Genomic DNA, 22,544 nt, shown 5'->3' with positions numbered 1-22,544 from the left:
TAACTATTTGACAGAAATAGCTGGTAAAACTAAAATGCTGACTGAAAGAATGTGTCCTTTGTTCCAGTGCTTGCTCTGTCGATAAGAGCTCTTGGTAGGTGACCAAATTAATATTGCAGCTTTCTTGTCCACACTTCTTTTGCTGACTTGGCTGCTCTAATCATATTCAGTAACGGGTCAGAGAAGGGTTTGCACCTGACTATGTGGTTTCTGGCACATCTAATTTGCTACAGAAACGTTTCCAGTCCTACAAGGAACAAATATTCCACGAACCAGCTTATTCCAGATGTTCCAAGAATGACTGAGAGTGCAGGAAAAAGCAAGCCAGACTTTATTTTGGCTTCCATGCAGCAAAGCGACTCCAGTTGCTCACAAACTTTGCTGAATCTGAGCTTAAGCACATGCTTTTAGTGGCCACAGAAGGGGCTTAATGCAGCTTCCTCAGTGCCATGACAGATCTGGCCTTGGACTTGTTTTTATCCCTGAAAGCTGTAAATAGCCTCTAAAATTTCCATGGGATTTTTGGGCCTTCCTTATTTCACTTCATTATGTTGGGTGAAATTTGAACCCAGTAAAGCCAGAGACAAAACCCCCTTAACTTCATTGGTGGTGGAAGATATCATAAAGTAATTATCAGTTGTTTATTCATTGTTTTTACATCATTAGTTACAGGCCTACGCCTGCAGGGTGCTCACTGCCTTAAACAACCTTTCACCTCTGATTACTCACCTGAGTAAAGTTGCACAAACACCTACCTGCTTGCGCAGCCGGCAGTATCGTCAGCTGAGTTTTTACACTTTAAGAAAGTGGCAAATCACTGATATTACCCGAGCCAGTTCCGCTCTCAATCGGGGTTAAATAACCTCCTGTCAGGTAAATAAGGATTTCCAGCACGGGCCTTTGCTCACCCAAAAGGCAGACTGGGCCATTTACGCCTTTATCTGTGTTGCACGTTATCTGCGCAGCGCCAAGGCTCTTTGCAGACAGTCCCTTTGCCTTTCAGAGCTGCCCGGCGTGGGAAGCAAAGCCCACTGGCGCGCGGCCAGGCATCCAGAAACTGCCTCAACTTTCACAGGTTTCCAATTTGGGACCGCACAGCTCAAGACAGCATGAGCCGGTTTTTCAGAGCTTTCGACATGAACTGGAGTTTTCCTCTTGGAGGCCCAAGAGGCCCTTAAACAAAGTAATCAGTGATAAAAAAATACAAATAAAAACAACCCCGTGGCATTTGAAGGCAGGTGCCTTCCGAAGAGCCTGGCCCTTCTGATGTAAATGCCTTCTCCTTGCCCTTCGCACCTCCCAAAGCATTTTCACTTTTCCTTTGCAAGGAAGTTTGCTGTGTAGCGATGTCAGCGGAGCAGAGAGGGGCATGTGTTCATAAGAATAAATAAGGCCTGAACCCAGGATTGGCTGAACAGCTTCATTTCTGAGCAATTTCAGCAAGCTCTGGGGTTTTGCAAGACTGGGTTTGCAGAGGGGGCATCAGAGCTCAGCAGTCACCTTCCCGGATGCGGCTTCTTTCGCTGCCTGGAGCTGCTTTCCCCTTCCCTTGCTTTTGCTGTGCTTAACTCCAAGCCACCTCACTCAGCATTTCCCTGGGCAGGTTTCAGGCCATCTTCTCTCCCACTTTAAAGGGTAAATATTTTTTCTACAGTTCCTGTACAGTTGCAAGGTGAAGAACATTTTCTGGGCATGAATTATTTATGAAGCCCTCCCAGGCACACCAGCCAACGTGCATATTCATCAGGCAGCCAGTACATTATTCATGAGAAGTTCACTTAAACAGGAAGAGAACAATGATATTGTTGATTGAGATGCCTGAAAATGAGCTTGATAAAGAAGGTTCTGCCCTCAAACTCTGGCCAAAATGCAGACAGAAAGTTTACCAAAATCAGGAAAGAAGGGGGTTTGTTTTCTTCTTTTTGTGCTCCTTTATTGCTATCCATATGGATTTTTAAAGTTTATTTCCAAGAAGGAAGACTTTGCACATAAAAACTACTAGGAAATTGCATCATACCTTCTCCATACACAGCTCCAGACCTCTGACTGCACCTTCTGCTGGTGGATCTTGGGCAGGGGGTTGTGACAACAGGTCTGTGCGCAGCAGCTGATCCATACCTCGCTGAAGAGCTTTACTTTTGTTCCTTTTATGTCTGAAGTCCCACAGCAGCAGCGTGATTCAAACACCATCAAGCAATCTGCAACAGATTTTTATAACAATATTTAGACCCTAAACTCATACCAACATTGTTAAAGACAGGCTAACATTGGGGAAGTCTCTTAAGGTTAGATCACAAAGGCCAGTTCAGCTGAGAGATGCTCAGGACAAACACACCAAGAAGGTGAGAACTGCCGACTTTTGCAAAAGTGGGTCTAATTTCAAGGCAAGAGGGTACTTGAACTAAAGAGGTGTTATTTCCGTAAATCTACTGCTGTGCTATTACTGGATGAAGGGGACCGGCAGGGCCAAAGCCTGAGAAACGCACGCTCCCTCCTGCATCTTTGACTTTTTGGCGATGTTTTGACTACATTTATGGCGAGAAGGGGACATCACAGTCTCCCCAGGAAGGAGCCTGCTCTTTAATGCAGGCGGGAGATGCTCTGTGCCCCCCACGTGCTGGGGGAGAGCACACCAATGCCGACGGGTCCCATTGCAGGATGCTGCCGCCCAAAAGGAAGGTCTCTGCAGCAGCTTGTGGGTTCACTGCCCCAGGAGGGCAGAAAACAGGGTCTGAGGAAGGACTCGGGGCTTCCAGCAACAGCCCCAAGGATACGGTTTAGAAGAACTAACGTAACCTGGAGCTCAGGTCGCAGTAACCAACAAAGCCCTCACCGTGCTAACGAGCAGCTCTGCCTGCTGATGCTTCACACAGTCCTTAAGGCTTAATTAAGCTTAACAATATTTGGAGGTTACCAACCATTTCCATTGATCTTTTATGCATGAACACGGCAGTGGCTTCTTGAGTTGCGTCTAATCCGGGAGGAAGCAGGGAGAGAGCCAGGGGCTCTTTCCCCCTCCGTTTCCTCGGTGCCACCCCAGACCGGGCAAAGACCCTCACCGCACAGGGCAGGCAGCTGGGCTGGGTCCTGTCAGGGGGACCCCTCAGTGCCCCCAGGCCCTGCAAAGGGTCCCCCCTCACCCCCAGACCCTGCCTGGGGGACTCTCCTCACCCCCAGGCTCTGCTTAGGGTCCCCCCCTCACCCCCAGGCCAAGCCTGTGGCCCTCCTACCCCCTCTAGGGCCTGCCCGAGGCCCCCACCATTACCCTAGGCTCTACCTGGGGATCCCTCCTTCCCTGCTAAGCTCTGCTTTAGGGTCCCCCTTCCCCTAGGGCCTGTTTGGGGACCCCAAAACTACTCTAGGCCCCACTGGGTCCATACCAGGCCCTGTTTAAGGGCCCCCTTCACCCTGGGACCTGCCTGGGGACCCCCCCCCCACTACTCTAGGCTCTGTCTGGGGGCCCCCTCACTGCTTTAGGCCCTGCTTAGAGGCCTCTCTTCCCCCCTGGACCCCTGAGGCTCTGCCTGGGGCCTTTGGATTCCCCCGTAGGCCCTGTTTGGCCCCACCCACCCACTCCAGGCCCTCAGGCCCAGGGGGCGGCGCTCCAGCAAAGCACCGCCCCCTCCGCCCGGGGCTGGCGGCTCCTTTAAGCGCGCGTCGCCCCGCCCCTCGTACGTGATGACGTAGTGGCGCGCGCAGCGCAGCGCAGCGTAGCGCAGCGCAGCGCCCGCTCCCGCCCTTCCCCGCCCGCCCCTTCCCCCCCGCGCGGGCCCTGCCCCCTCCCTCAGCGCCGCAGTGACAACAAGGAGGAAGCGCGCGGCGCGGGCAGAGCGGGAGCCGCCGCCGCCGCGACAGCGACAGCCAGCGCCGCCCCGTCCCGTCCCGGCCGCCCCCCGCCGTCACCGCCGCCATGAACAGCAAAGGCAAGGCCCCGCGGCAGCGCGAGGCCCCGCCCCCGCCCCGCCGCGGGGGGCCCCGCCGGGACGCGTCTCCCCCTCCCCCCCCCCGACAGGCCCTCGCCCGTCCCCCCCCCCGCCACCGCCACCCCGCCCCGGGGCGCGGCGCCTTTAAGGGCCGCGCTGCAGCGCGTGACGGCGCGGCCGGGCCGGGGGCGCGCGGGCGCCGCTCGGCCAATGGGAGCGGGGCGGGGGGGTGGGCGCGCGGGTCGCCATGGCGCCGCGCGCCTCGGCCCGGCCCTTAACCCTGTGGCTGCCGCGCGCCTCGGGCGGGGGAGGGGCACCCCCCGCGGGTGACGTGTGTGTGGGGGGAGACCCCCCCCCGGTGACGTGTGTGTGTGGGGGAGACCCCCGTTAGATGCCAGGGGGAAGCTGCGGGGGGGGGAACCCCCCGGGTGACGTAGGGGGGGACCCCCTCGGATGACGTAAGGGGGGGCCCCGTGAGACGTCAGGGGGGAGCTGGAGCAGGGGAACCCCCATGGACGTGGGGGATCCCTGGATGACGTAAGGGGGACCCCGTTATTTGTTGGTGGGGAGCTGGAGCGGGGGGGGACCCCCCGGGTGACACAGGGGACCCCCCCAATGACGTAGGGGGTGCTGGAGCAGGGGGATCCCCTGGATGACATAGGGGACCCCCGATGATGTAAGGGGCCCCCATTGGGGGCAGGGGGACCTGGAGCATAGGGGGACCCCCTGGGTGACGTAGGGGACCCCCCCAATGACGTAGGGGGTGCTGGAGCAGGGGGACCCCCTGGGTGACATAAAGCCCCTCCCGGATGATATAAGGGGACCCCATGGAGTTTAGGGATGGAGCAGTGGGACACCCCCGTCCCCCCCCCCCCAGACGATGTGGGTCTCCCCCTGGGTGACAGGGGGATCATTCTGGTGATGGGGGGCTCCCCTGGGGGGATGAGGGGGACCCCTGTGACACAAGGGGTGACCCCTCACCCTCCGGCACAGCGTAGGGGGCAGGTGAGGGGGGTGCAACCCCCCCCCCCCCCCCCCTTCCCGGGACACGACATTGCGGAGAGGGCGCTGCCGGTCGCTTCGGCCAGGGCCTGGCGGCCGGACCTGACTCACGTTCCCAAAGCGCCTTCCAAGTCTCACTCGGTTCCTGCGGGAGGCCCGCGGTGCCGCGGGGCAGCGCTTCGGCAAAGCTCCCTGCTTGCTGATTCCTCCCCCTGTGCAGCCGAACGCACGCGCGGCCCTTTTTTTTTTTTTTTTTTTTAACTTTTTTCCCCCCAACTCCGGTGCCGGCTTGGGGAGAAGCAGCACTTTGGAGCTCAGGCTGCGGTACCGGTTGCTCTTCGAACCGAGCCGGCAACCTCAGGATGCGACAGAGCAATGAAATGCAATTTCCTAGCGGTCTTCGCTTAAAGAGCAGCTCTGTTTTGAAACCGCTTAGGTCGGTAGGTGAAAAACAGGTCGCTGAGAGGGAGCCTTGATCTTTGTTCTGCTCCACCTTAAAAGGCCCAGGGGCGGCGGGTGTCCTCTCTGCCTTAGATCTGTTTTGTTTTGTTTGCGGTACAAAGCCTGTTGTGCCCTTTCTCTTTTGTACAAACCAAACACAACGCTGGGTTTCTCGGGATGGGAGGCAGATGGAGTGACAGTCTTGGATTATGAAATGTTAAGATCGCTAACAGATGCTCTCTGGAAGTCTCACTGGTGGCAACGCGCTAGTAGCTTCAAATAGAACCTGAACCTCCTAGCGGTGTCGTTCCTGCATCGCCCTAATTCTGAGGCTGCAAGTCGATAGGAGAATTTGCGAGTCTGAGCCTTGAAGTGGCGACTGGGAATAACGCAGCGGGGTTGCGTCCCTCCGCCAGGCGTCCTGCCTTCTCGGTACCCTGGTTCCCGCGAAGGATTTCAACTCTCCGGTTTGCTTTTAGCCCCGGCTGAAATATCTTCGGGCTTTGCTGCGCGCGACCGAGCGGACTGCGGGCAGAGTCCTCTGGGTGGCCCTGGCACGGCGGGGACGGGCGGGCGGATCCTGCCGGCGGCTGCGGAAGTACAGGCCGTGCTGCTAATTAATTGTGTACAGACACTCCTAGATCTGTTACTCGCTCCTGCTCACGTGATAACTGAGAAGAGGGGCTTTCCGCAAACTCGGCAGCTTCCTGCCCGGCTTCGCCGAGCGTTTCGGACTCCGGCTGAATTCTCTTCTTTCTTGCAGGGCAATATCCCACCCAGCCCTCCTACCCAGTCCAGTCTCCGGGCAATCCTCCCGTGTACCCACAGACCATGGCCCTTCCTCAGCCGCCGCCGTACACGGATGCACCTCCCGCTTATTCTGAGGTATGTGGGATCCTTCTCCGAGGGTTTATTTTATTCTGGGACCCCTCCAAAAGAGAAAAATCTTTGAATAGACTTTTAGCTGCAGGATTGTTTTTTTTTTTAACCTGTAAGACTTTTTTGTTTTGGTCCCCAAATTCTCTCATATGAGACCTGAATCATGTGCTTGAAGTGACAAACACTGTTCAAAGCTTCCCCTTGAGTTAAGATGATAAATTTAGCCAACCTGTAGATTTAAAATACACCTAAGTTAACATCTCGTAGGTGGATTCTGGCAGACAGTGGGGGAAAACTCTCCAAGTAGCAACAGTGGGAAAAATGTCCTTTTAGGGTACACAAAATTAAACATTCAGGGGAAAGGGGAGTCCTTTGCGCAAGCAGAAGGGTGAAAGTCTATCTCAGTGCTAGTGCTTTGAAAGCAAACCTGAATGAATAAATGGGTGTGGGGAATAATAAATTTCTCAACTTGTTTGCGTTGTTTTTTTTTTTCCAGCTTTATCGTCCCAGCTTTGTGCCTCTGGGAGCTGCCACCGTACCCACAATGTCTGCGGCGTATCCGGGCACTTCGGTGTTCCTCCCCATGGCCCAGTCGGTGGCCGTGGGTCCGATAGGCTCTTCGGTCCCCATGGCGTATTACCCCGTGGGACCCGTTTATCCTCCGGGCTCCACAGTCCTCGTTGAAGGCGGCTTTGATGCTGGAGCCAGGTTTGGGGCTGGTGGAACAGCCAGTATCCCTGTAAGTATAAACGGATCCTCAAAGCCCCGCGTGCTTCGGTTTTCGAGGTTCACAGACAGCAGTGGGGGAGAAGACGTGCCCTGATTTCTGAGCAAAACGTATTTCATACCTGATTGATGATTTGGCACCACAGTGGCTACTTGCACGTTGGAAGAAAGATGTTGAGTTCTTGCTGTCTCTGTGCTGTCGCACTTCTTAGCTGAGAGTGGCCAGTCTCCGGCTCTGGAGCCGCATGCGCTCTCGGATGGCTCTGGCTTGCAGCAAAACTGCCCTGTGGCCAATACTAGCCCCGCTTTGGCCTGGGGGCCGTGGTGCAACACGCTTCGGTGGGTTGCAAGCGATGGGGCTGCTAAGCGCCCTGGCTTTCCCTCGCCCCGCTTGCAAACCTGGCCTCGCTCTGTGCTGCAGCGGAGCTGCAGGAGGTTCCTGCTCCCCGGACTTCCCGCTTGTGGCTCGTGGCCCCGGGGAGATCTTGTTCCACAGCTCGCGAGCAGAAAGCCGGGTTCGCTGTACGCGCTCTGTGGGCTGCGGGCTCTGAAAAGAAAGGGCAGGAAAGAGGAACCGAGCGTTTCGCATCCACTCTTGGCCTCTTCCTGCCAATCTTTGCTCGGTAGCGAGAGACAGGTAGTGAGTGGGCTGTCGACGCGGAGGCTTCTTGTTTGCTGTAACGCCCGGTGGGTCTTGCGGCGGGCCGAGCTCCCGTCGTGGCACGGACTCGGTCATCCTCCCGCCTGTCCTTTCTCTCTCTTGCAGCCCCCCCCTCCTGGCTGTCCCCCCAACGCCGCCCAGCTGGCCGTAATGCAGGGAGCCAACGTCCTGGTGACGCAACGGAAGGGAAACTTCTTCCTGGGAGGCTCAGACGGCGGCTACACTATCTGGTGAAGAAGGACGGGGAGGGGGGGAAAAGGGGGGGCTACATTTGTGTAAGGAAAGACATCACATACTGTCAGCACTTCTCACAATGTAACTGCTTTAGTCCATATTAACCTGAAGTTGCAGATTTAGACACACGGCCGTGAGGTGTCTTCCCGGTTTGGTGCCCAGCCCTTCAGGCACTTTAAAGCAAAACAAGAAACCCTGTAATGATGGTGGTGCCTCCGCTAAAGCGGGGAAGGGAGATTAATTCATGAAATGAGTGCGAGCTAAGCAGCCCTGCCTCTTCCTTTCATTTCACTGGAGTGATACTGCAGCACTGTCTCGGAGCTTTTATTAATCGGCTATGTATACACTGGCTTTGGGGAGGGCGAGGGGAGCGAAGCCGGTTTCCAAGCGCGACTCCTTCTCTTCAAGCTCGTATTTGTTCACTGCCTGCCGGTTGGACTGAGATCCGCAAAACCATTTTGGGTTTCCCCTTTCGTGGAAGCCAAGGTGCTGGATAGAAAGCCAGGCAACCTTCGCTTCCCGGGGAGCCGCGCGGCAGGGGGGCACCTTGGCGCTGCTTTCTTCCTGACCTCACTCTAGAGCGGATCCCTCGAAGCACTCTCCGTGCTCACTTTCGTCCTTGGTTTTCCTCCAGGAAGGTATGCAGCTAGCGTGTATCATGGGATTTTTTTTATACACTCCAAGTAATCTTGGATTTCTTTGCACATTAGACCTAATCAAAGCCATGCTTTGGTGCCAGAAACACAATGCAGCTCATGTTTGAACATTTCATTAAATGCTAACTAGGCTTTTAGAACGATGCTTAATAAACAAAGTTTTTTTTTTTGTTTTTTTTTTTTTAAACTCAACCTGGTGTCTCGGCACCTTAAGGCTATTGTTCAAACAGGGAGGCTGGTTACCATCTGTACGAGGGTGTGTAGCAACTGTCAATCAACACACAAATTAGCTTGGTTACTGGGTTGTTTTATGAATGCGTACTTCAAAAATGACTTGGGTATAATGAAGTCTTATTAGGGTTAAGAAGAATATTTCAGGGATCCTCAATGTTTTGGGTTTTTTTTTTTGTTTTGTTTTATGAAGAAAAATATCAGATTCAAATATATTTTATCTTGAGGTTTCAGTTTAATCTAAATCTGTGTCTTGTATATGTTGTGTTTAACCATACAACTGACTGTTATGAAAGTTCAGCATTACGTCTCTCTCTGTATACACTGTGGTGCACTTAACTTGTGGATTTTTTTATACTAAAAAAAAAGTAGAATAAAGACTATTTTGAAAATTTGAATAAAGTAGCAGATTTGCATTAGACCTCAAATAAACCCCCTTGGCTCCTTGCCCAGCGCAAGCCTTAGGGTTGCTTCACTTATTTCCTCTTTGCTGCAATTTTGCAAACTTCCTCCTTGCGTTTTGTTGGTTTTGATTTAAAGGAGGAACCGTCCCCGAGCCGGGGGCAGAGCAGGGATGGCGAGAGCTGCTCGGGACGCTGCCTCTGCCCAACAGGGGAAGGGCAAAAGCAGCGTCCGTACCTGCGCGAGTCTTGCGGGGGGGGGTAAGGCGGGAGCCCTGGCTGTGCCCCGATCCCCGCGTCCTCCGAGGTCGGGTGCTTTTGGGGACCGGGACGCGCCGTCTCGGTGTTTGTAGGACACGCGGGGCTTTCTGCAACTCGCAGAATCGCTCAGCCTAGTTTACGCGCACGCGTAACCTTACTCCCCCCCAAATTATCCAGGCTAATTACCCAGCCCCTAAACGCCGAGCGGCACGACTCAATTTTTTTGGCGAGATACGGAAAAACAACAGCACCTCTTCGGTACTTGTCAACGTACTTGTATTAGAGAGCACCACAGGGAGGGGACGGGGTGGGCGCGAGCACCGCCGGCGTGAGCGGCCCGAGCGCGGCCCTGCCTGCTCCCCTCGTCCGCCGAGCCGCGGGCACTTCTCCGCGGCTTCTCCCGCTGGAAGCTGCGACGTGCATCTTTTATTTCCTCCGACGGCTGGCTTAATAAATTAAGGGGGGGTGAAAAAAGGCTTCGAGATCCCAGAGTCCGGGAGATGGAGGCCGCTTGGCCTCAGGCCTGAGTGCAGCAGGGAGGTGCGCGCGGGACCCGGCGCCTCATATAAAATACTCCTCTTTCCCCCCGGACGAGGCGTCCTCCATCGGCACCGAGACGTCGGTCTCGGCCGCCGGCTGCTCGTAGGTGAGGTAGCTGCCCTTGTTTTTGTACAGGTAGACGACGATCACCACCAGCACCGCCAGCAGGGTGAGGAACACCAGGGCGATGACAACTGCCGGGGAGGGGGGGGAAAGGCGGAGGCGCAGCGTTAATCCCGAGCGGCCCGCGCCGAGCCGGATGGGGAAACGAGCCCCTACCTGCGATGACGACGGTGTTGGCTTCCTCGTGGAGCGGCGGCGTGTTCGCCTTCCTCAGGAAAGGGGTTGTCGGCTCTTTCCCGTAGCGCCGGGGCAGAAGGGAGAGAGGAAAGCGTGAGCCGGCGCCGGCCGGGCTTCGAGGGGCGGCTCAGCCCGAAGGGAGCGCGACGGCGCAGAGCTCTCCCGCGCCCCTACCTGCCGCGCGCGGGGGCTGAGCGCCTTCCATGGCATCGGCCCGGGCGCCGCCGGCTCCTTCCAGCCCCAACCTCGGGATCTTGCGGAGCTACCGAGAAAAGGGATGATATTTAGCGGCGTCCTAAGCGGAGAGCGCAACGTGCCGAGCGGCGCCACGCGGGTTCCCAAGGGTCGGTGCCGGAGCGGAGCGGATCCTGCCCGAGGAGCAGGCGGCACCTTGGCGCTTCCCGGTCCCGGTGGAAAACCGGCGTTTTTCGGCGATGGCTCCGGCGCCTCGAGTGACTCAGCGGCTCTGCGGAGAGGCGCCGCTAGATGTCAGGAGCAAATAAATTGTAAAAAAAAAGCGCAAAAAACCTGAGCGGCGGGATGAAGCGCAGCCCCGGCCGCGTGCGTTCCAGGCGGGCAGCCGCCCGGCATCGCCCGGCATCGCCCGGCATCGCCGCCCCGGCGCCGTCTGCCGCGTCTCCGACGGCCGGAGCCGTGCCGGAGCTGCCGGCGTTGCTGCCGAGCGGCGCTTCTGAAAGAGTGAGACGCGGTTGCAGCAGCAGCCGCTCGGGCTGTTTTTGAGCAGGAGACGGAGAATTTCAGGCAAGAGCCCGAGCCGGGGGGGGGGGTTCCATAGGGAAACGCCGCTCGGAGCCGGTGCAAACCGGGGCGCCGCAAAGGCAAAACGCGCTCGTACCTGCGGTGCCGGCGAAACCGGCTCCCGGGACTGGCAAAGCCTTTCGGGCCAAATCCAGGCTCGGAGAGAGAGAAACTTTCTTCCAAATTAAAAGACCGGCCGAGCGCAACGGGCAGCGTTACGGCGAGCCCGGGCGCTCGCTCCCGCGCCGCTGGGACACCGGGATGCCGGGACGCCCGGCCGGCTCGCGGGGTGCTGAGCTGTGCCGTGCCGCTGGTGACTCACTTCCCAGCTCGCTCGACTCTTACTCATCTCCGTGTGTTTTTCGAGCGATGCAGGAGTTGCAAAAAGGAAAAAAAAAAAAAAAAAAAAAAGGGGGAAAAAAAAAAAAATCTTCCTCATTTTCGTCCTCCGGGCAACTGGGTGAAGTTGCTCAAGAGCCGTTTCCATGGCGGAAGCTCCCCCCCCCTCCCACCGCCTTCCCAAAAACTCGGCTCCTCCAAGCGAAAGCAGGGCACTTTCGCCTTCAAGCCGGGCGCTTTGGCTCCGCTGGTGGCAGCGCAGCCCCGAATCCCGAATCCCGGCGCGGGCCGCGACCCTGCTCCGGCACCCCGGCGCGCCACCTCCCGTTTGAGGCCGCCGTTCCCGTCCCAACGCGCCCTTTGGCTCGTGCTCTCCGCACGGCGCCACCTCCGCTGCCTTTCCCGGCTCGTCGGGAGGCCGTTTCCCTTCCTGCTCGCTCCCGGCGAAGCCTCTCGGCAGCTCCCTGCCTCCGCCAGCCGGATGGGAATCCGGCCGCTGGACGCCTGGCGCTTGGGCATCGCTCGCCGGCCGTCGTGGGAAACTCGCTCAGCGCCGGCGCTCACGAACGGCTCGAGCTGCGGTTTTTTTTCCCGTCCGTCTCCCCCCGGCGCTGCGTTTTCCCCATGGACAACGGGGCGGCTTCGCCCGCCGTGCGCCGCAAGGCACCTTACCCGGAGCTGCCGGCACCGCGGCTCCCGCAGAGACGCTCGCTGGCGCCGGGCGGCTGGCGGCCGGCGAAGGCGTTTCCCCTTCCTGCCTCACCTTTCCAGTTCTGCCGGCCGGTGGTGGAAGCTCCGGTGCTCCGCGATTCCTCCCCCTTAACCCCTTGCTGGCGAGGCAGGGCCGCGGCCGGGCTCTCCCGACGCTGCCCGCCGGCTGCTTCCCGCCTTGCAAATCATCCCCCTGCCGCCCGGCGCGGGAGTTTGGCTCCCGCTTGCCAGGAGCCGGCGCGTTTCCAGAGCTCGCCCCTCCGCCGGCTGCGTTTTCCGGCAACGGCTTGTGCCGGCCGTCTTTATTTCAACGGGAGAAGGGCTGCAAAGCGCGCGGGGCTACGCTCAAACGGGGTTATCGGCGCTCGGCTCCGCTTCCCGGCGGCCTTCGCCTCCTCCGGGCGCTGGGCTCAGGCGGAGCTGAGGGGCTCGGCGGCATCCTGGGGGTCCCCAGGCTCCCGGCTCCCGTCCGGCTCCGGCGTCCCGGCAAAGCCGCGCTCCTGGGAGAGCGAGAGCCGGGTCAGGGCAGAGCCAGCGCCCGGGGGCAAGAGGTGCCGGCCGGAGCTTCGGCCTCAGGCCGGGCTCTTCCTCGCCGCGGCTCCCACCTGGGGGTCGGCGCGGGAACCGTCGTCCCCGGAGCTGCCGCTCGGCTCCTCGGCGTGGGCGACGTCCGGCCCCACCTGAAACCGGAGGAGCGTTTCGTGGGAGGGAAAAAAACCACCGCGCGGCACTAGGAAATCACCGCGCGGCAGCGCAAGTCGCCGCTCGCCGGGGCCGGCCGAGCTCGGCACGCTGCATCCCAGCGCGGGCAGCTCTCCGAGCAGCGCCGGGCCCCTCGGTCCCGGCGGGATGTGGCCTTGGCCCCGCTGCCCTCCCGGCACCCTCTCACCTGGGATTCTGCCGATTTTGGGGAAAGGTCGACCTCCTCCACGCTCTCCCCGGAGTCGCTGTGCTCCGCGGCGAGCTGGTGCGGCCCCTCGGCCGGAGTCGGTGCCGGAGCTGGTGGGTCCCCCGTGGCGGGAAGCTCCTCGGCTGGAGCCAGTGCCGGAGCCAGTGGGTCCCCCGTGGCGGGAAGCTCCTCGGCTGGAGCCAGTGCCGGCGCTGGCAGGTCCTCCCCGGTGGGAAGCTCCTCGGCTGGAGCCGGCGCTGGAGCCAGCGGGATCCCTCCGGCAGGAAGCTCCTCAGCTGGAGCCGGCGTCTTTCCCAGCTGGGTGGCTGCTTTCCCGGGCTCTGTTGCGCCGCTGTCACCCTGTTCCCAGCTCTGCTCGGCAGCGGGAGCCTCCCCGGCCTCTCTGGCGCTTCCCGCCGCCTTGGCCAGCGCCTCGGACAGGATGAGTGCCGCCAGGGACACAGCCACATCCTCGGCGCTTCCCGCGGGCTCCGTGCCGGCAGCGGCGCCTGCTTCTCCTGGCTCGGCTTCGGGGAGCGCGGGAGCTGCAGGCTCCGGCTCCAGCTCCGTGGGGCCGTTGGAGATGGCCTCGATGCCGCTGCTGGCTGCCGGTGGCTCCGCTTCCGCGAGAGGCTCCCGCTCCGGCTGCGCGGTTTCGGCCGGCGCCGGGGGGCTCACGGGCGAGGAGATGAGCAGCGAGCGCCGGTTGCTGCGCGGGGAGGACGGAGGGGCTCGATGGCGCCGCGGGCACCGCGAGCGCCGCCGGCTCGAGCCCCCGCGGCTCCGTCCCCGCGCGTCCCGGCTCGCGGAGCGCCTTTTCCCTCGGAGCGGCGCGGCGCCGTGCCCGGGCGCCCCGTTACCTGGAGACGCCCTTGATGATGAAGACTTTGCCGGAGTGCTGCTTGTCCAGCCTGCTCATCACCTCGTAGAGGTCGCGGTTCAGCTGCAAACGGGGAAAAATGGGGGGAAAAAGGAAAAAAAAATCCTCAGAGCAGCCTCCGGCGGCAGAGCCGAGCCCAGAGGAGGAAAGTCCGACCCGCCGCAGCCCCAGCACCGGCCGCGCATGTGCACATCCTTCGTTCCCGGAGGTTTTTGGTTTTTTCTCCCCCGTTCCCAACCTTTAGCGGATGAGCAAGCACTAAGGCCGGGCAGGTTTAGGTTAAAAATAAGAGGCTCATCCGCATCCGGAAAGCTGCCGGGCTCGTGGACGAGGAAATCCCTTCTCCCGTCCTTCCTGCCTGCGGCTCCCCATCGGGGGCCACGAAGGTGCTTCACCCCGCGTGAGCGCCGGGATCGCCGCAGCGAGAAGCCGGGCAAAAATCCCTCCGTTTCTCTGCAGCGCATCCGATGGATAAATAAGCCTCGCTCCAGCCTTAAAAGCTTTGCTGGAAATGTTTTCCCGGCTCGGGGTCCCGGGCGGCGGGTTTCCCCCTTGGCGAGTGGCCGGGAGCCCTCACCTTGCTCATCTCCTTGTAGAAGATGTCGCGGAGGTTGGAGATGTTCTGGAAGACGGTCACGTAGCAGGCGACGCGGCTGCGGGCGAGGAGACGCCGGCGTTGCAGCCGGCAGGAGCAAAGCAAAGCCGACGGCCCCCAGCGGAGGCTCCCGGCTCCCGGCCCCCGGCACGGCGCCGTTGGGCTGCCAACGGGGGGTAAAACCACGTTTCCGCCCCTTTCCGGCAGCCGCTTTGGGGCTTTGCGCGGAGCCGCTCCGCTTCCGAGCGCGCCGTTTCGCCTGCCCTGTTGCTGCGGGGGAGCAGCGCCGGGCTCGCTCGGCGGAGAGGCGTTTCGGGGGGAAAAACCCCAATTCCCAGCGAGCGGCGCCGGGGAAGACGGCGCAGACACGGGGCTGCGGGAGGATGCGCGCGCACGGGGTTTTTGCCCGGGTGACTATTTTTGCAGGGCAGCCGCTCGGGTTTTTGGGGAAAAGGTTGGGTTTGGCATCCCGGCTGCAAGGCGGCACAGGGATTTGGACGCGGAGCGGCGTGGCGGGGGGGGGTGGGGGGTCCCCCTTCCTCCGGGGCCGAGCTCCCGGGGGCGATACCTGCTGTAGAGCAGGGGCAGCTCCTCCCGCAGGTCCCGGTTGAGGTCCTCGAAGACGCTCTGGGCTTTGCCGAACTCCTCCTCCGCCTGCGGGGCGGGAAGGGGCGACGGCGGCGCTGCGGGGGCCGCGCGGAGCCCGTCCCCGTCCCCGTCCCCCCCCCCCCCCCGAGGCTTTACCTTGGCGATTTTGGCCTCGTCCTTCTTCTTGGCGTTTTGCAGGGCCTCGAGGTGGTGCCTGGCGCTGTCGTAGTCGACCAGCTTGCGGCCGCGCTTGGCGATGCGCTCCTGCGCGGGGCGAGCGGGCTGCCGAGGGGCACGGCCACCGCAGGAACCGGCCACCGCGGGAACCGGCCACTGCCAGACCCGGCCACCAACCATCGCAGGACCTGGCCACCGCGGGAACCGGCCACCGCGGGAACCGGCCCCTGCCAGACCCGGCCACCAACCATTGCAGGACCTAGCCACCACGAGGACTAGTCCCTGTGGGACCTGGCCACTGTGGGACCTGGCGCCCACGGGAACCGGCCACTGGCCACCGCAGGAACCAGCTCCTGAGGGACCCAACCACCGCAGGACCCGGCCACTTTGGGAACCAGCCCCCATGGGAACCGGCCCCCGTGGGAACTGACCACCACGTGACCTGGCCACTAGCCACCACAGGAACTAGCCCCCGTGGGACCTGACCACTGCAGGACCTGGCCACTGCGGGAACTAGCCCCTGCAGGACCTGGCCGCTGTGGGACCTGGCCACTAGCCATCACAAGAACCAGCCACGGGCCACCATGGGACCTGGCCACTGCGGGAACCAGCCCCTGGCCACCACGGGAACTGGCCACTAGAGGACCCGGCCACCGACCACCACAGGATCTGGCACCCGCGGGAACCGGCCACTGACCACCATGGGACCCGGCCCCCCATGGGACCTGGCTGCTGTAGGACCTGGCCACCAGCCACCACGGGAACTGGCCACTGTGGGACCCGGCCGTGGGCCACTGGGGGACCCGGCGCCCACGCGGGAAGCGGTCCACGGCCAGCCGGCAGCGCTCGCTGCCGGAGGTACCTTAATTTCGGCGAACTGAGCCATGTAGTTCTCCATGAGGCGCACGGCCTGGTCGTCCAGCTTCGCCTCGTAGTCGTCCCACAGCAGGTCGTTGCTCTGGGAAGGGGAGCGGACGGCGTCGGAAGGGCTCATCCGGCCCCAGGATGCTCCCAGGGCTCCTTTCCCACGGGGCCGCGACCGGCCGCCTCCCCGGGGATCCCCCCCCCCCTGCTTCTGAGGGGCTCCCGGCTCCCGCGGGGCTTTCCGGCCTCTCACAGCGGCGATGGCTCTCAGCTCCGCGTGCCCGTCCCAGTCGGCGCTGTAAATCTCCTGCAGCGTTTCGGCCACTTTCCTGGAGCTTTCGTGCATCGCTGCGAGAGGGGAGACGGCGCCGAGCGCCTGGTGGGACGGCGCCGGGCCCCTCGCGCCGCGCCGCAGCGGGCAAAAAATGCAGAAAACGCCTCAAATTTGTTCTTCCGAGCCGGGAAAACCAAGGACCCCCCCCCCCCGCTGCTATTTTCCAGGCGTCGCCCGGGATTTCTCGCGGGGCGGCCGGGCGAACGGCCCCGCACCTTTCACGGCGCCCAGAAACGCCTTGAGGTCCTTGTAGAGCTTGTGGCCTTCGCTCTGCAAAGCAAAGCGGAGGCTCAGCGCGGCGGCGGTCGCGGGGGGCCCCCGGATCCCCCCGGATCCCCCCGGATCCCCCCCCGGCCCGGCCCCACCTGCTGCTGCTGGAAGTTGTAGGCGCTTTGCTCAAACTGCTCGTCCTTGGTCTCCACGGTTTTGCCCAGTTTCTGCAAAACCTGGGGGGGGGGGGAAAGGCGCGAGGAGGCGGCGGCAAGCGCCGGCGCTGCAGGTCCCCGTGCACCGAGCGCGCCAGGCCTCGGCGGGCGGCCGAGCAGGGCCGGAGCGTGCAAACACCCCCCAATCGCGAATGCGGCCCCAAATTCGGCCCCAAATTCGCGCTGGCTGCTGCTCGGTGCCAGGGAGCACTCGGCAGCGAAACCCTTCGCCGAGGTGCCGCCGGCCCTGGCTGGGTGCGACCCGGGCCGGACTTTGCATAAGGGCCAGGAAACTTTTCCATTGCCCTTTTTTTTAGGACTTTTCCCCCCCCTTTTTGGGGGGAAACGGGGGCAGTTTGGGAGCCGACCCTTCGTGCAGCTCTGCGCCCTCAACCCACTGGCTCCATCCCTGTGCTCCTGACCACATCCGTGCGCAGGGCAGCGATGGGACCAGAGCAGGCGCTTACGGATGCCGGGGATGCATCCGCGCGCCTTATCCCCGGGAAGCAGCCGGGGCCAGAGTGGTTGCGGAAAAGCCGAATTTAGCATCGGGCTGCGGCGAGGGGAGCGCGGGAGAAAGTCCGTCCATCCGTGGCCGCCCTCCTTCCTGCCTCCGGCTCGCCCGGGGGCGAGGAAGGCAGCTGAACCCCCTCCCGCGCTGCCCTGAAACGGTGGCAAATCACCCCATTCCCACCGCTTCCGGCACCCTTCCCCCTCGCTTCCTGGGGCACCGCTCGCGCCCCGCGGCCCCCGCAGGCGTTTTGGGGGCAGAAACCTGCTTTTCGAGAACGCCGCAGGCTACCGGCGCAGCTCAGAGGCCTGGGGGGATTTTGGGGGGAATTTGGCCACCCCTGGGTCTTGGTGCATGGATAAAACCGTCCCCAGGGCACTCGCGGAGGCGCATGCGTGGGCCGGGGCGCGCGGGGAGGTGCCCGGGGCCAACGTGGCCGGCGGCGGCAGCCCCTCGCCCTGCGAAAGCGCCCGGGTTTGCAACCGCCCTGCCGCGGGCGGCACCGCCGAGCGGCACCCGCTCCTCCCCGCCGCGTCCCCGTGCTCCCCCGGGGAAACAAATAACGGATAAAACGAAATTAAAAATGTAAGGATGGGGGGCCGGGGCGGCGCCGTACCTTCTCCTGCGCCCGGCTGAAGCGCTTCTGGACCTGCTTGGCGAAGAGCCCGGCGCCGCCGCTCCTGCCCTCGGCCATGGCTGCAGCTCGCCGCCCGTCGCCGCCGGCTTTGGGGCTTTTTTTTTTTTCTTCTTTCTCTCGGCTCAGCAGCGACTTGCGGTTTTATGTTTTTGCCGGAGGAAGTTCGACGCGAAGCAGCTGGCGCCAGCGGCCGCATCCGCCGCGCGCCCGGGCGCTCCCGTGCCCCCGGCACCTTCGCCCGCGGGGCCGCTGCCCCCCGGGAAAAGCCGTCGGGCGCAAGCGGCGGCGGCGGCGGCGGTGGGGAGACGGCGGCCGCCTCCGCGCCGAGGGGGCCGTTCCCACCCCCCTCGCCCCTTCCGCGGGGTTTTGAGCCGAAATTTTGCTAGTGGAGCGCAATTCTTTGGTGTTTTGCCCCATGCCGGGTTGCAGCACATGAACGGGTTTCCGCCCCGAAGCCACGGTGAGAGGCCCCAGCCTCCAACCCCATCAACGCTCTTTGCGGGTGAATTAAGTCTTGGAAAGCGGAGGAACCGCTGGCCGGGGACTTTCCCCCTTTGCACGGGCCCGTCTGCACCGTAAAGGGGCGCAAAGGTGCTCAGCGCCGCTCGTTTTGCGGTGCAAAGCGTCTCCGAGCCCCGGCGCGGGGCCGAGGAGGGAGCCGGCCGCGGGGCCGCGCGCGATGGCGCGAGGGGGAGAGGACGGCGCGTATCCGCGCGGGGACGTTTGCCCGCACGGCGCAAAAACCGGGGTAAAGCGGCCCAAAGGCGCCGGCGCGAGAGCAAGCGGCCGCCAGGGAACAGGTTTTATTGGCACCGGAGAGGAGCCCGAAGGCTCCCGCGGGACTCGCAGCACCCAGCGCGGCTCCGGCTGCTCCTCCCGCCGCTTCCCGAGGCCGCTCAGTTCTGGGAGAGAACCTGGAGGGGGGAGAAACGGCGCCCGTGAGGCCTCGGGGCTCGTGCGTTCGCAACCCTTTGGTTGCCCATTTTTCGGCTTTCGCAGCCCGGCAGGAGCCGAAGCCCGGCGCCGCCGGCTTACGCTGTTTATCCAGGAGATGTAGGCGGACACGCGGGTGAAGACGGTCGGCTTGTTCCGCGTGTTGCAGCCCAGGCTGGAGACGAAGCTGGTGATGCCGTGGACCTGGTAGCGGCCGTTGACGGAGCAGTGCAGGGGGCCGCCCGAGTCGCCCTGCGCGGGGGGACGGGAGCGGGGACGCCGCCGTCAGCGGGGCGCTTCGCCCCGGCACGGCACGGCGGCGGGAAGCGGAGGCCGAAAATTCCCGCGCCGCTCCCCCCTCTCCGCCGGGGCCGTACCTGGCAGCCGGAGCGGACGCCGTCGCCGCCGGCGCACACCATGCTGGTTTTGACGGTGGAGCCCCAGTAGGACGAGCTGGAGCAGATCTGGTGGTCCACGACGGGGAGCAACGCCTGGAGCAGGACGCTCGAGAGCTGCCCGTTGGCTGCGTCCCGCCGAGCCGCCGTCAGCGCCGGCCGGGCGGGATTTTCCCCCCCCTTCACCCCGAACCGCGACCCCTTTGCAAAAGCCACCGCGAGGAACGGAGCGAAACCGCCCCCTCACCCAAGCGGGGAGAGGCAGGAGCGGAGAACGCCCCATTCCCTGGAAAATCCCCCCAACCTGCGACCCGGCCCGAACCTCCCGGCACCTTGAAAGGCTTTAAAACAAAAAAATCATTCAAGCAACTCCTGAACTTTCCCGCGCTCGTACCCTGGCGATTTATGGGCCGACAAGGACATCGGCGTCCCCGGAACAGGAAAACCGCGGCAAAGCCGGGCCCCCCCTCGCCCCGCTCGGCCGCGGCACCTACTCTGGGTCCGGCCCCAGCCGGAGATGTAGCAGGGATAGTTGTTGGGCAGGATCGACCCCTCCTGGGGCAGCACCGCCAGCTGCACGTAGCTGTTGAGGGTGGCGCTGCCGGAGAGCCGGAGCAGGGCGATGTCGTAGCTGCGGGAAAAGGGGCGAGAAGGCACCGGGCTCGGCGAGGGTCCCGCCAGAGCGGGAAGAGACCCCGGAGCGCGGCGAGGAGCGGGGGGTGCCGGATTCGTAGGGGTGATGCCGTTCCCCCCCACACACCCCAAATTCAGCCCCCCGCCGCCCGGTTACCCTCCGGCGACGTTGTTCCTGTTCCAGAAGGGATGGATGACGATCTTGCCGACGCTGAAGACCTGCTCGGTGCCCTCGTTCTGGTAGATGTTGTGATCGCCAGCAACCACGCGGAAGCTCAGGTTACTGCGGAGGAGGCGGAAAAGCACGGAGTGAAGCGCTTCCGCCCCGGGGGGCGAGTTGCTGTCGCCGGGAATAACTTAATAAAGGGAAGATCAACGCAAGAACGAGCCGATTCCCCGGGAAGGTTCTTGCAACCCTTTAGCAGAGGGTCAGTAAAGACCTTAAACCGGCGTTCCTGGCCGGGATTCCTCTTTGGGAAAGGCTTTTGGCTTTTCCGCTCTCGGCGAGGGAAAGCGAGGGGATGTTTCGTCCTCCCCCCGGTCCCGCTGACCTGTCGACGCAGTGAGCCGCCGTCATCACCCAGTTCTGCCGGATGAGGGACCCGCCGCAGGTGTGGTACCAGTTCCCGTTGGAGTAATACTGGAGGGAGATCTGGGGGAGACACGCGGGGGGGACACGGTCCGTCTCGGGTTTTCCCACGGGAAAGCCCCGGGAGCGGCGGGCTCCGCCGCGGCGCTCACCTGCGCCGGCCACGCGTGCGACCGCACTTCGGTGCCGCCGACCACCCGCTGCGCCGCATCCGGTGCTTGCTCCGAGCAGTGTCCTGTGGGAAAGAGGGAGGCGAGAGGGGTCGGCGCCGCCGGGAAAAATCCCGGAGGAACCGACCTGCCTGGCAAGTGAAAGCAATAAGGGAAAAAAAATCCGACAAATTGCAACTAGGTTTAGCAGCTAAGGAGCACGACGGCTTGGAAACCAGCTCGGAAAATCCTCAAATCCCTGCCCCAGCCCGCAGGAGCTGTCGGAGGAGCCTGCTCAGCCCGGATTCACTCCGAGCCCGGCTCCGAGCTTCCCGGCCCCGCCAGCGCTCACCGCAGAGGACGAAGGCGGCCAGGAGCAGGATCCGCAGCATCGTGCCGGGTGGCGTCGCCTCTTCTCCGGCTGCCGGGGCCCCAGGGCCGGCGACGGCCGGGCTTTAAGGAGGATGGGGAAGGCGGGATGGGAAGAAAAGCAGCTGACTTGGCCCTATCGAGCAGCCTTGGTCGAAGGCCGGGGCAGAAGCGCTGCAGCCCGAGGCTAAAAAAGAAAAAAACAATTAAGAAAACACAGTTTTGGCCCCGTTTTAAACCGTCTCGGCTTCCTTGGGCAGCGCGCGCCCGTCTTGCCCGCCGATAGCGCCTACGTGCCGTGGGCGTCCGCCCCAAACCCGCGGCCCTCCGCGCCTCGGAGCGTTTCTGCGCAACGGGTTGAGGCGAACGCGGGAGAAAGTGTTTAATCCCTCCAAAAAAGCCACGCGGCAAAGCCAACGCCGGAGCCGGGAGCAGACTCCCGGGCGAAACGCGGCATTTTTGAACTTCAGAGAAACGCCGATGTTTTGACCCGGTGTCAGCTCGAAGCAGAATCCCCCCTTTACCCTTTGCAGTGAAAAGCTTTTTAACGTTTTTCCCCCTCCGGAAGGGCCGTCTGCGGCATTTCGGCTGCTGCACGCTCGGCTCCGGCCCTCGGCGGCGGGGTCGGACGGGCGGCGAACGAGCATCCGCGAAGCGACGGCCGGGAAGCGGCCTTGGAGGCAGCGGCTGGGACAGGTTATCAGCAACCCTGGGAAAAAAACAAAATAAAACAGAAAAAAATTAGGAATAAAAAAAAAAGCCACTTCGGTAAAAGACACCTGCTGCGTTTCCGCTCTTATCTCCACGAGAAACTTGAAATTTTGATTACACGGAGGCAGCTTTCCCAACGCTTGCTGATTCACGCGTGAGGAAGAGCGCAAACCCGCGCTGCGCCCTCCTACAGCCCGGAGATCCTGACCCGCCGCTTCTCAAGCCGCATTTGCGACCCTAATTTTGGGCGCAAACAGCCGAGCCGGGAGGCAGAGCCTTCGGCAGCCCCTCAAACATCTGCGCCAAAACACGGATGTTTCAGCTGCAAAGTTCCCGGGGGACTTTCCGGGGCGACTTGGTGGCAGCGGGCGAATGCGGATTAGGGCACTTGGAGGAAGCGGGAACTTCCCCGGGGAAGCAGAAAGCCCCAAATATCCCCCTTTTTGCCTCGAATGGGTCCAGATTGGAGCGGCGAGGACTGCGCGTCCCGGACAGGTGCTCGGGGGGCTCCGGGGCTTTGCGGAGCGTTTTTGGGTGCAGCCTGCAGTTTTTCACGGTTCATCCTTCGACCACGACGCCGAAACCTAGTCCAGGGAAGCAGAGAAGCCGCCGACGGCTGAGGAAGCAGAGCCGGAGCCGGGACATTTGTAAAATAGAGCATCTCTTTATTCCATGTATCCAAAGACAAGTTCTTCCCCACTTCCAGGAAGCATTTCCCCTCCCCCCCCCAAAAAAACTAAAATAAAATAGAAAAATCCCTTGCAAACAAAATAGCGTAAACTACAGTAGTCAGGTTTAAAC

General features: G+C 62.0%; 4 protein-coding genes across 6 annotated transcripts; 1 reads left to right on the top strand and 3 right to left on the bottom strand.

The window, feature by feature from the left end:
• Nucleotides 1-3,740: 3,740 nt before the first annotated feature.
• On the top strand, nt 3,741-9,155 carry DAZAP2 (DAZ associated protein 2). Its single transcript, XM_067314141.1, has 4 exons — nt 3,741-3,923; nt 6,130-6,251; nt 6,742-6,984; nt 7,738-9,155. The coding sequence occupies exons 1-4, from the start codon at nt 3,911-3,913 to the stop codon at nt 7,864-7,866; spliced, it is 507 nt and encodes a 168-aa protein (XP_067170242.1). The 5' UTR covers nt 3,741-3,910; the 3' UTR covers nt 7,867-9,155.
• Nucleotides 9,156-9,674: 519 nt separating this feature from the next.
• On the bottom strand, nt 9,675-12,309 carry SMAGP (small cell adhesion glycoprotein). Of its 2 annotated transcripts, XM_067314139.1 has the most exons (5): nt 12,026-12,309; nt 11,112-11,363; nt 10,430-10,517; nt 10,235-10,309; nt 9,675-10,149 (listed from the first exon to the last, which is right to left on the bottom strand). In XM_067314139.1, exons 3-5 carry the CDS (start codon nt 10,458-10,460, stop codon nt 9,977-9,979), a joined length of 279 nt encoding a protein of 92 aa, XP_067170240.1. In that variant the 5' UTR covers nt 10,461-10,517; nt 11,112-11,363; nt 12,026-12,309; the 3' UTR covers nt 9,675-9,976. The 2 variants fall into 2 exon arrangements, with proteins under 2 accessions (XP_067170240.1, XP_067170241.1); XM_067314140.1 differs by lacking the exon at nt 11,112-11,363 and having other exon boundaries at nt 12,026-12,101.
• A 42-nt stretch (nt 12,310-12,351) lies between these two features.
• BIN2 (bridging integrator 2) lies at nt 12,352-18,059 on the bottom strand. Of its 2 annotated transcripts, XM_067314138.1 has the most exons (12): nt 17,944-18,059; nt 16,757-16,837; nt 16,607-16,661; nt 16,311-16,405; nt 16,056-16,151; nt 15,173-15,280; nt 14,997-15,082; nt 14,411-14,486; nt 13,814-13,896; nt 12,954-13,662; nt 12,670-12,744; nt 12,352-12,564 (listed from the first exon to the last, which is right to left on the bottom strand). In XM_067314138.1, exons 1-12 carry the CDS (start codon nt 18,019-18,021, stop codon nt 12,475-12,477), a joined length of 1,632 nt encoding a protein of 543 aa, XP_067170239.1. In that variant the 5' UTR covers nt 18,022-18,059; the 3' UTR covers nt 12,352-12,474. The 2 variants fall into 2 exon arrangements, with proteins under 2 accessions (XP_067170239.1, XP_067170238.1); XM_067314137.1 differs by having other exon boundaries at nt 14,997-15,280.
• Nucleotides 18,060-18,796: 737 nt separating this feature from the next.
• Nucleotides 18,797-21,121, bottom strand: CELA1 (chymotrypsin like elastase 1). Its single transcript, XM_067314058.1, has 8 exons — nt 21,016-21,121; nt 20,667-20,749; nt 20,477-20,577; nt 20,083-20,208; nt 19,787-19,923; nt 19,275-19,420; nt 19,000-19,149; nt 18,797-18,878 (listed from the first exon to the last, which is right to left on the bottom strand). The coding sequence occupies exons 1-8, from the start codon at nt 21,053-21,055 to the stop codon at nt 18,861-18,863; spliced, it is 801 nt and encodes a 266-aa protein (XP_067170159.1). The 5' UTR covers nt 21,056-21,121; the 3' UTR covers nt 18,797-18,860.
• Nucleotides 21,122-22,544: the final 1,423 nt, after the last annotated feature.

The sequence above is a fragment of the Apteryx mantelli genome, chromosome 33 (genome assembly GCF_036417845.1).
Source record: "Apteryx mantelli isolate bAptMan1 chromosome 33, bAptMan1.hap1, whole genome shotgun sequence".
Lineage (NCBI taxonomy): Eukaryota > Metazoa > Chordata > Aves > Apterygiformes > Apterygidae > Apteryx > Apteryx mantelli.
This window is presented reverse-complemented; position numbering and strand designations above follow the sequence as displayed.

What these genes read in the sequence shown, in the direction of transcription:
- DAZAP2 (XM_067314141.1), top strand. An exon ending in CACCTCCCGCTTATTCTGAG is followed by an intron (nt 6,252 to 6,741) that starts GTATGTGGGATC and finishes TTTTTTTTCCAG; the next exon opens with CTTTATCGTCCCAGCTTTGT. An exon ending in GTGGAACAGCCAGTATCCCT is followed by an intron (nt 6,985 to 7,737) that starts GTAAGTATAAAC and finishes TCTCTCTTGCAG; the next exon opens with CCCCCCCCTCCTGGCTGTCC.
- SMAGP (XM_067314139.1), bottom strand. Translation starts at nt 10,460, where the DNA reads ATGGAAGGCGCTCAGCCCCCGCGCGCGGCAG. An exon ending in TCAGCCCCCGCGCGCGGCAG is followed by an intron (nt 10,310 to 10,429) that starts GTAGGGGCGCGG and finishes GCTACGGGAAAG; the next exon opens with AGCCGACAACCCCTTTCCTG. An exon ending in CAACACCGTCGTCATCGCAG is followed by an intron (nt 10,150 to 10,234) that starts GTAGGGGCTCGT and finishes CCTCCCCGGCAG; the next exon opens with TTGTCATCGCCCTGGTGTTC.
- BIN2 (XM_067314137.1), bottom strand. Translation starts at nt 18,021, where the DNA reads ATGGCCGAGGGCAGGAGCGGCGGCGCCGGGCTCTTCGCCAAGCAGGTC. An exon ending in TCAGCCGGGCGCAGGAGAAG is followed by an intron (nt 16,838 to 17,943) that starts GTACGGCGCCGC and finishes CCCCCCCCCCAG; the next exon opens with GTTTTGCAGAAACTGGGCAA. An exon ending in ATCATCAAGGGCGTCTCCAG is followed by an intron (nt 13,663 to 13,813) that starts GTAACGGGGCGC and finishes CTCCCCGCGCAG; the next exon opens with CAACCGGCGCTCGCTGCTCA.
- CELA1 (XM_067314058.1), bottom strand. Translation starts at nt 21,055, where the DNA reads ATGCTGCGGATCCTGCTCCTGGCCGCCTTCGTCCTCTGCG. An exon ending in CGCACGCGTGGCCGGCGCAG is followed by an intron (nt 20,578 to 20,666) that starts GTGAGCGCCGCG and finishes TGTCTCCCCCAG; the next exon opens with ATCTCCCTCCAGTATTACTC. An exon ending in GCGTCCGCTCCGGCTGCCAG is followed by an intron (nt 19,150 to 19,274) that starts GTACGGCCCCGG and finishes CCCCCCGCGCAG; the next exon opens with GGCGACTCGGGCGGCCCCCT.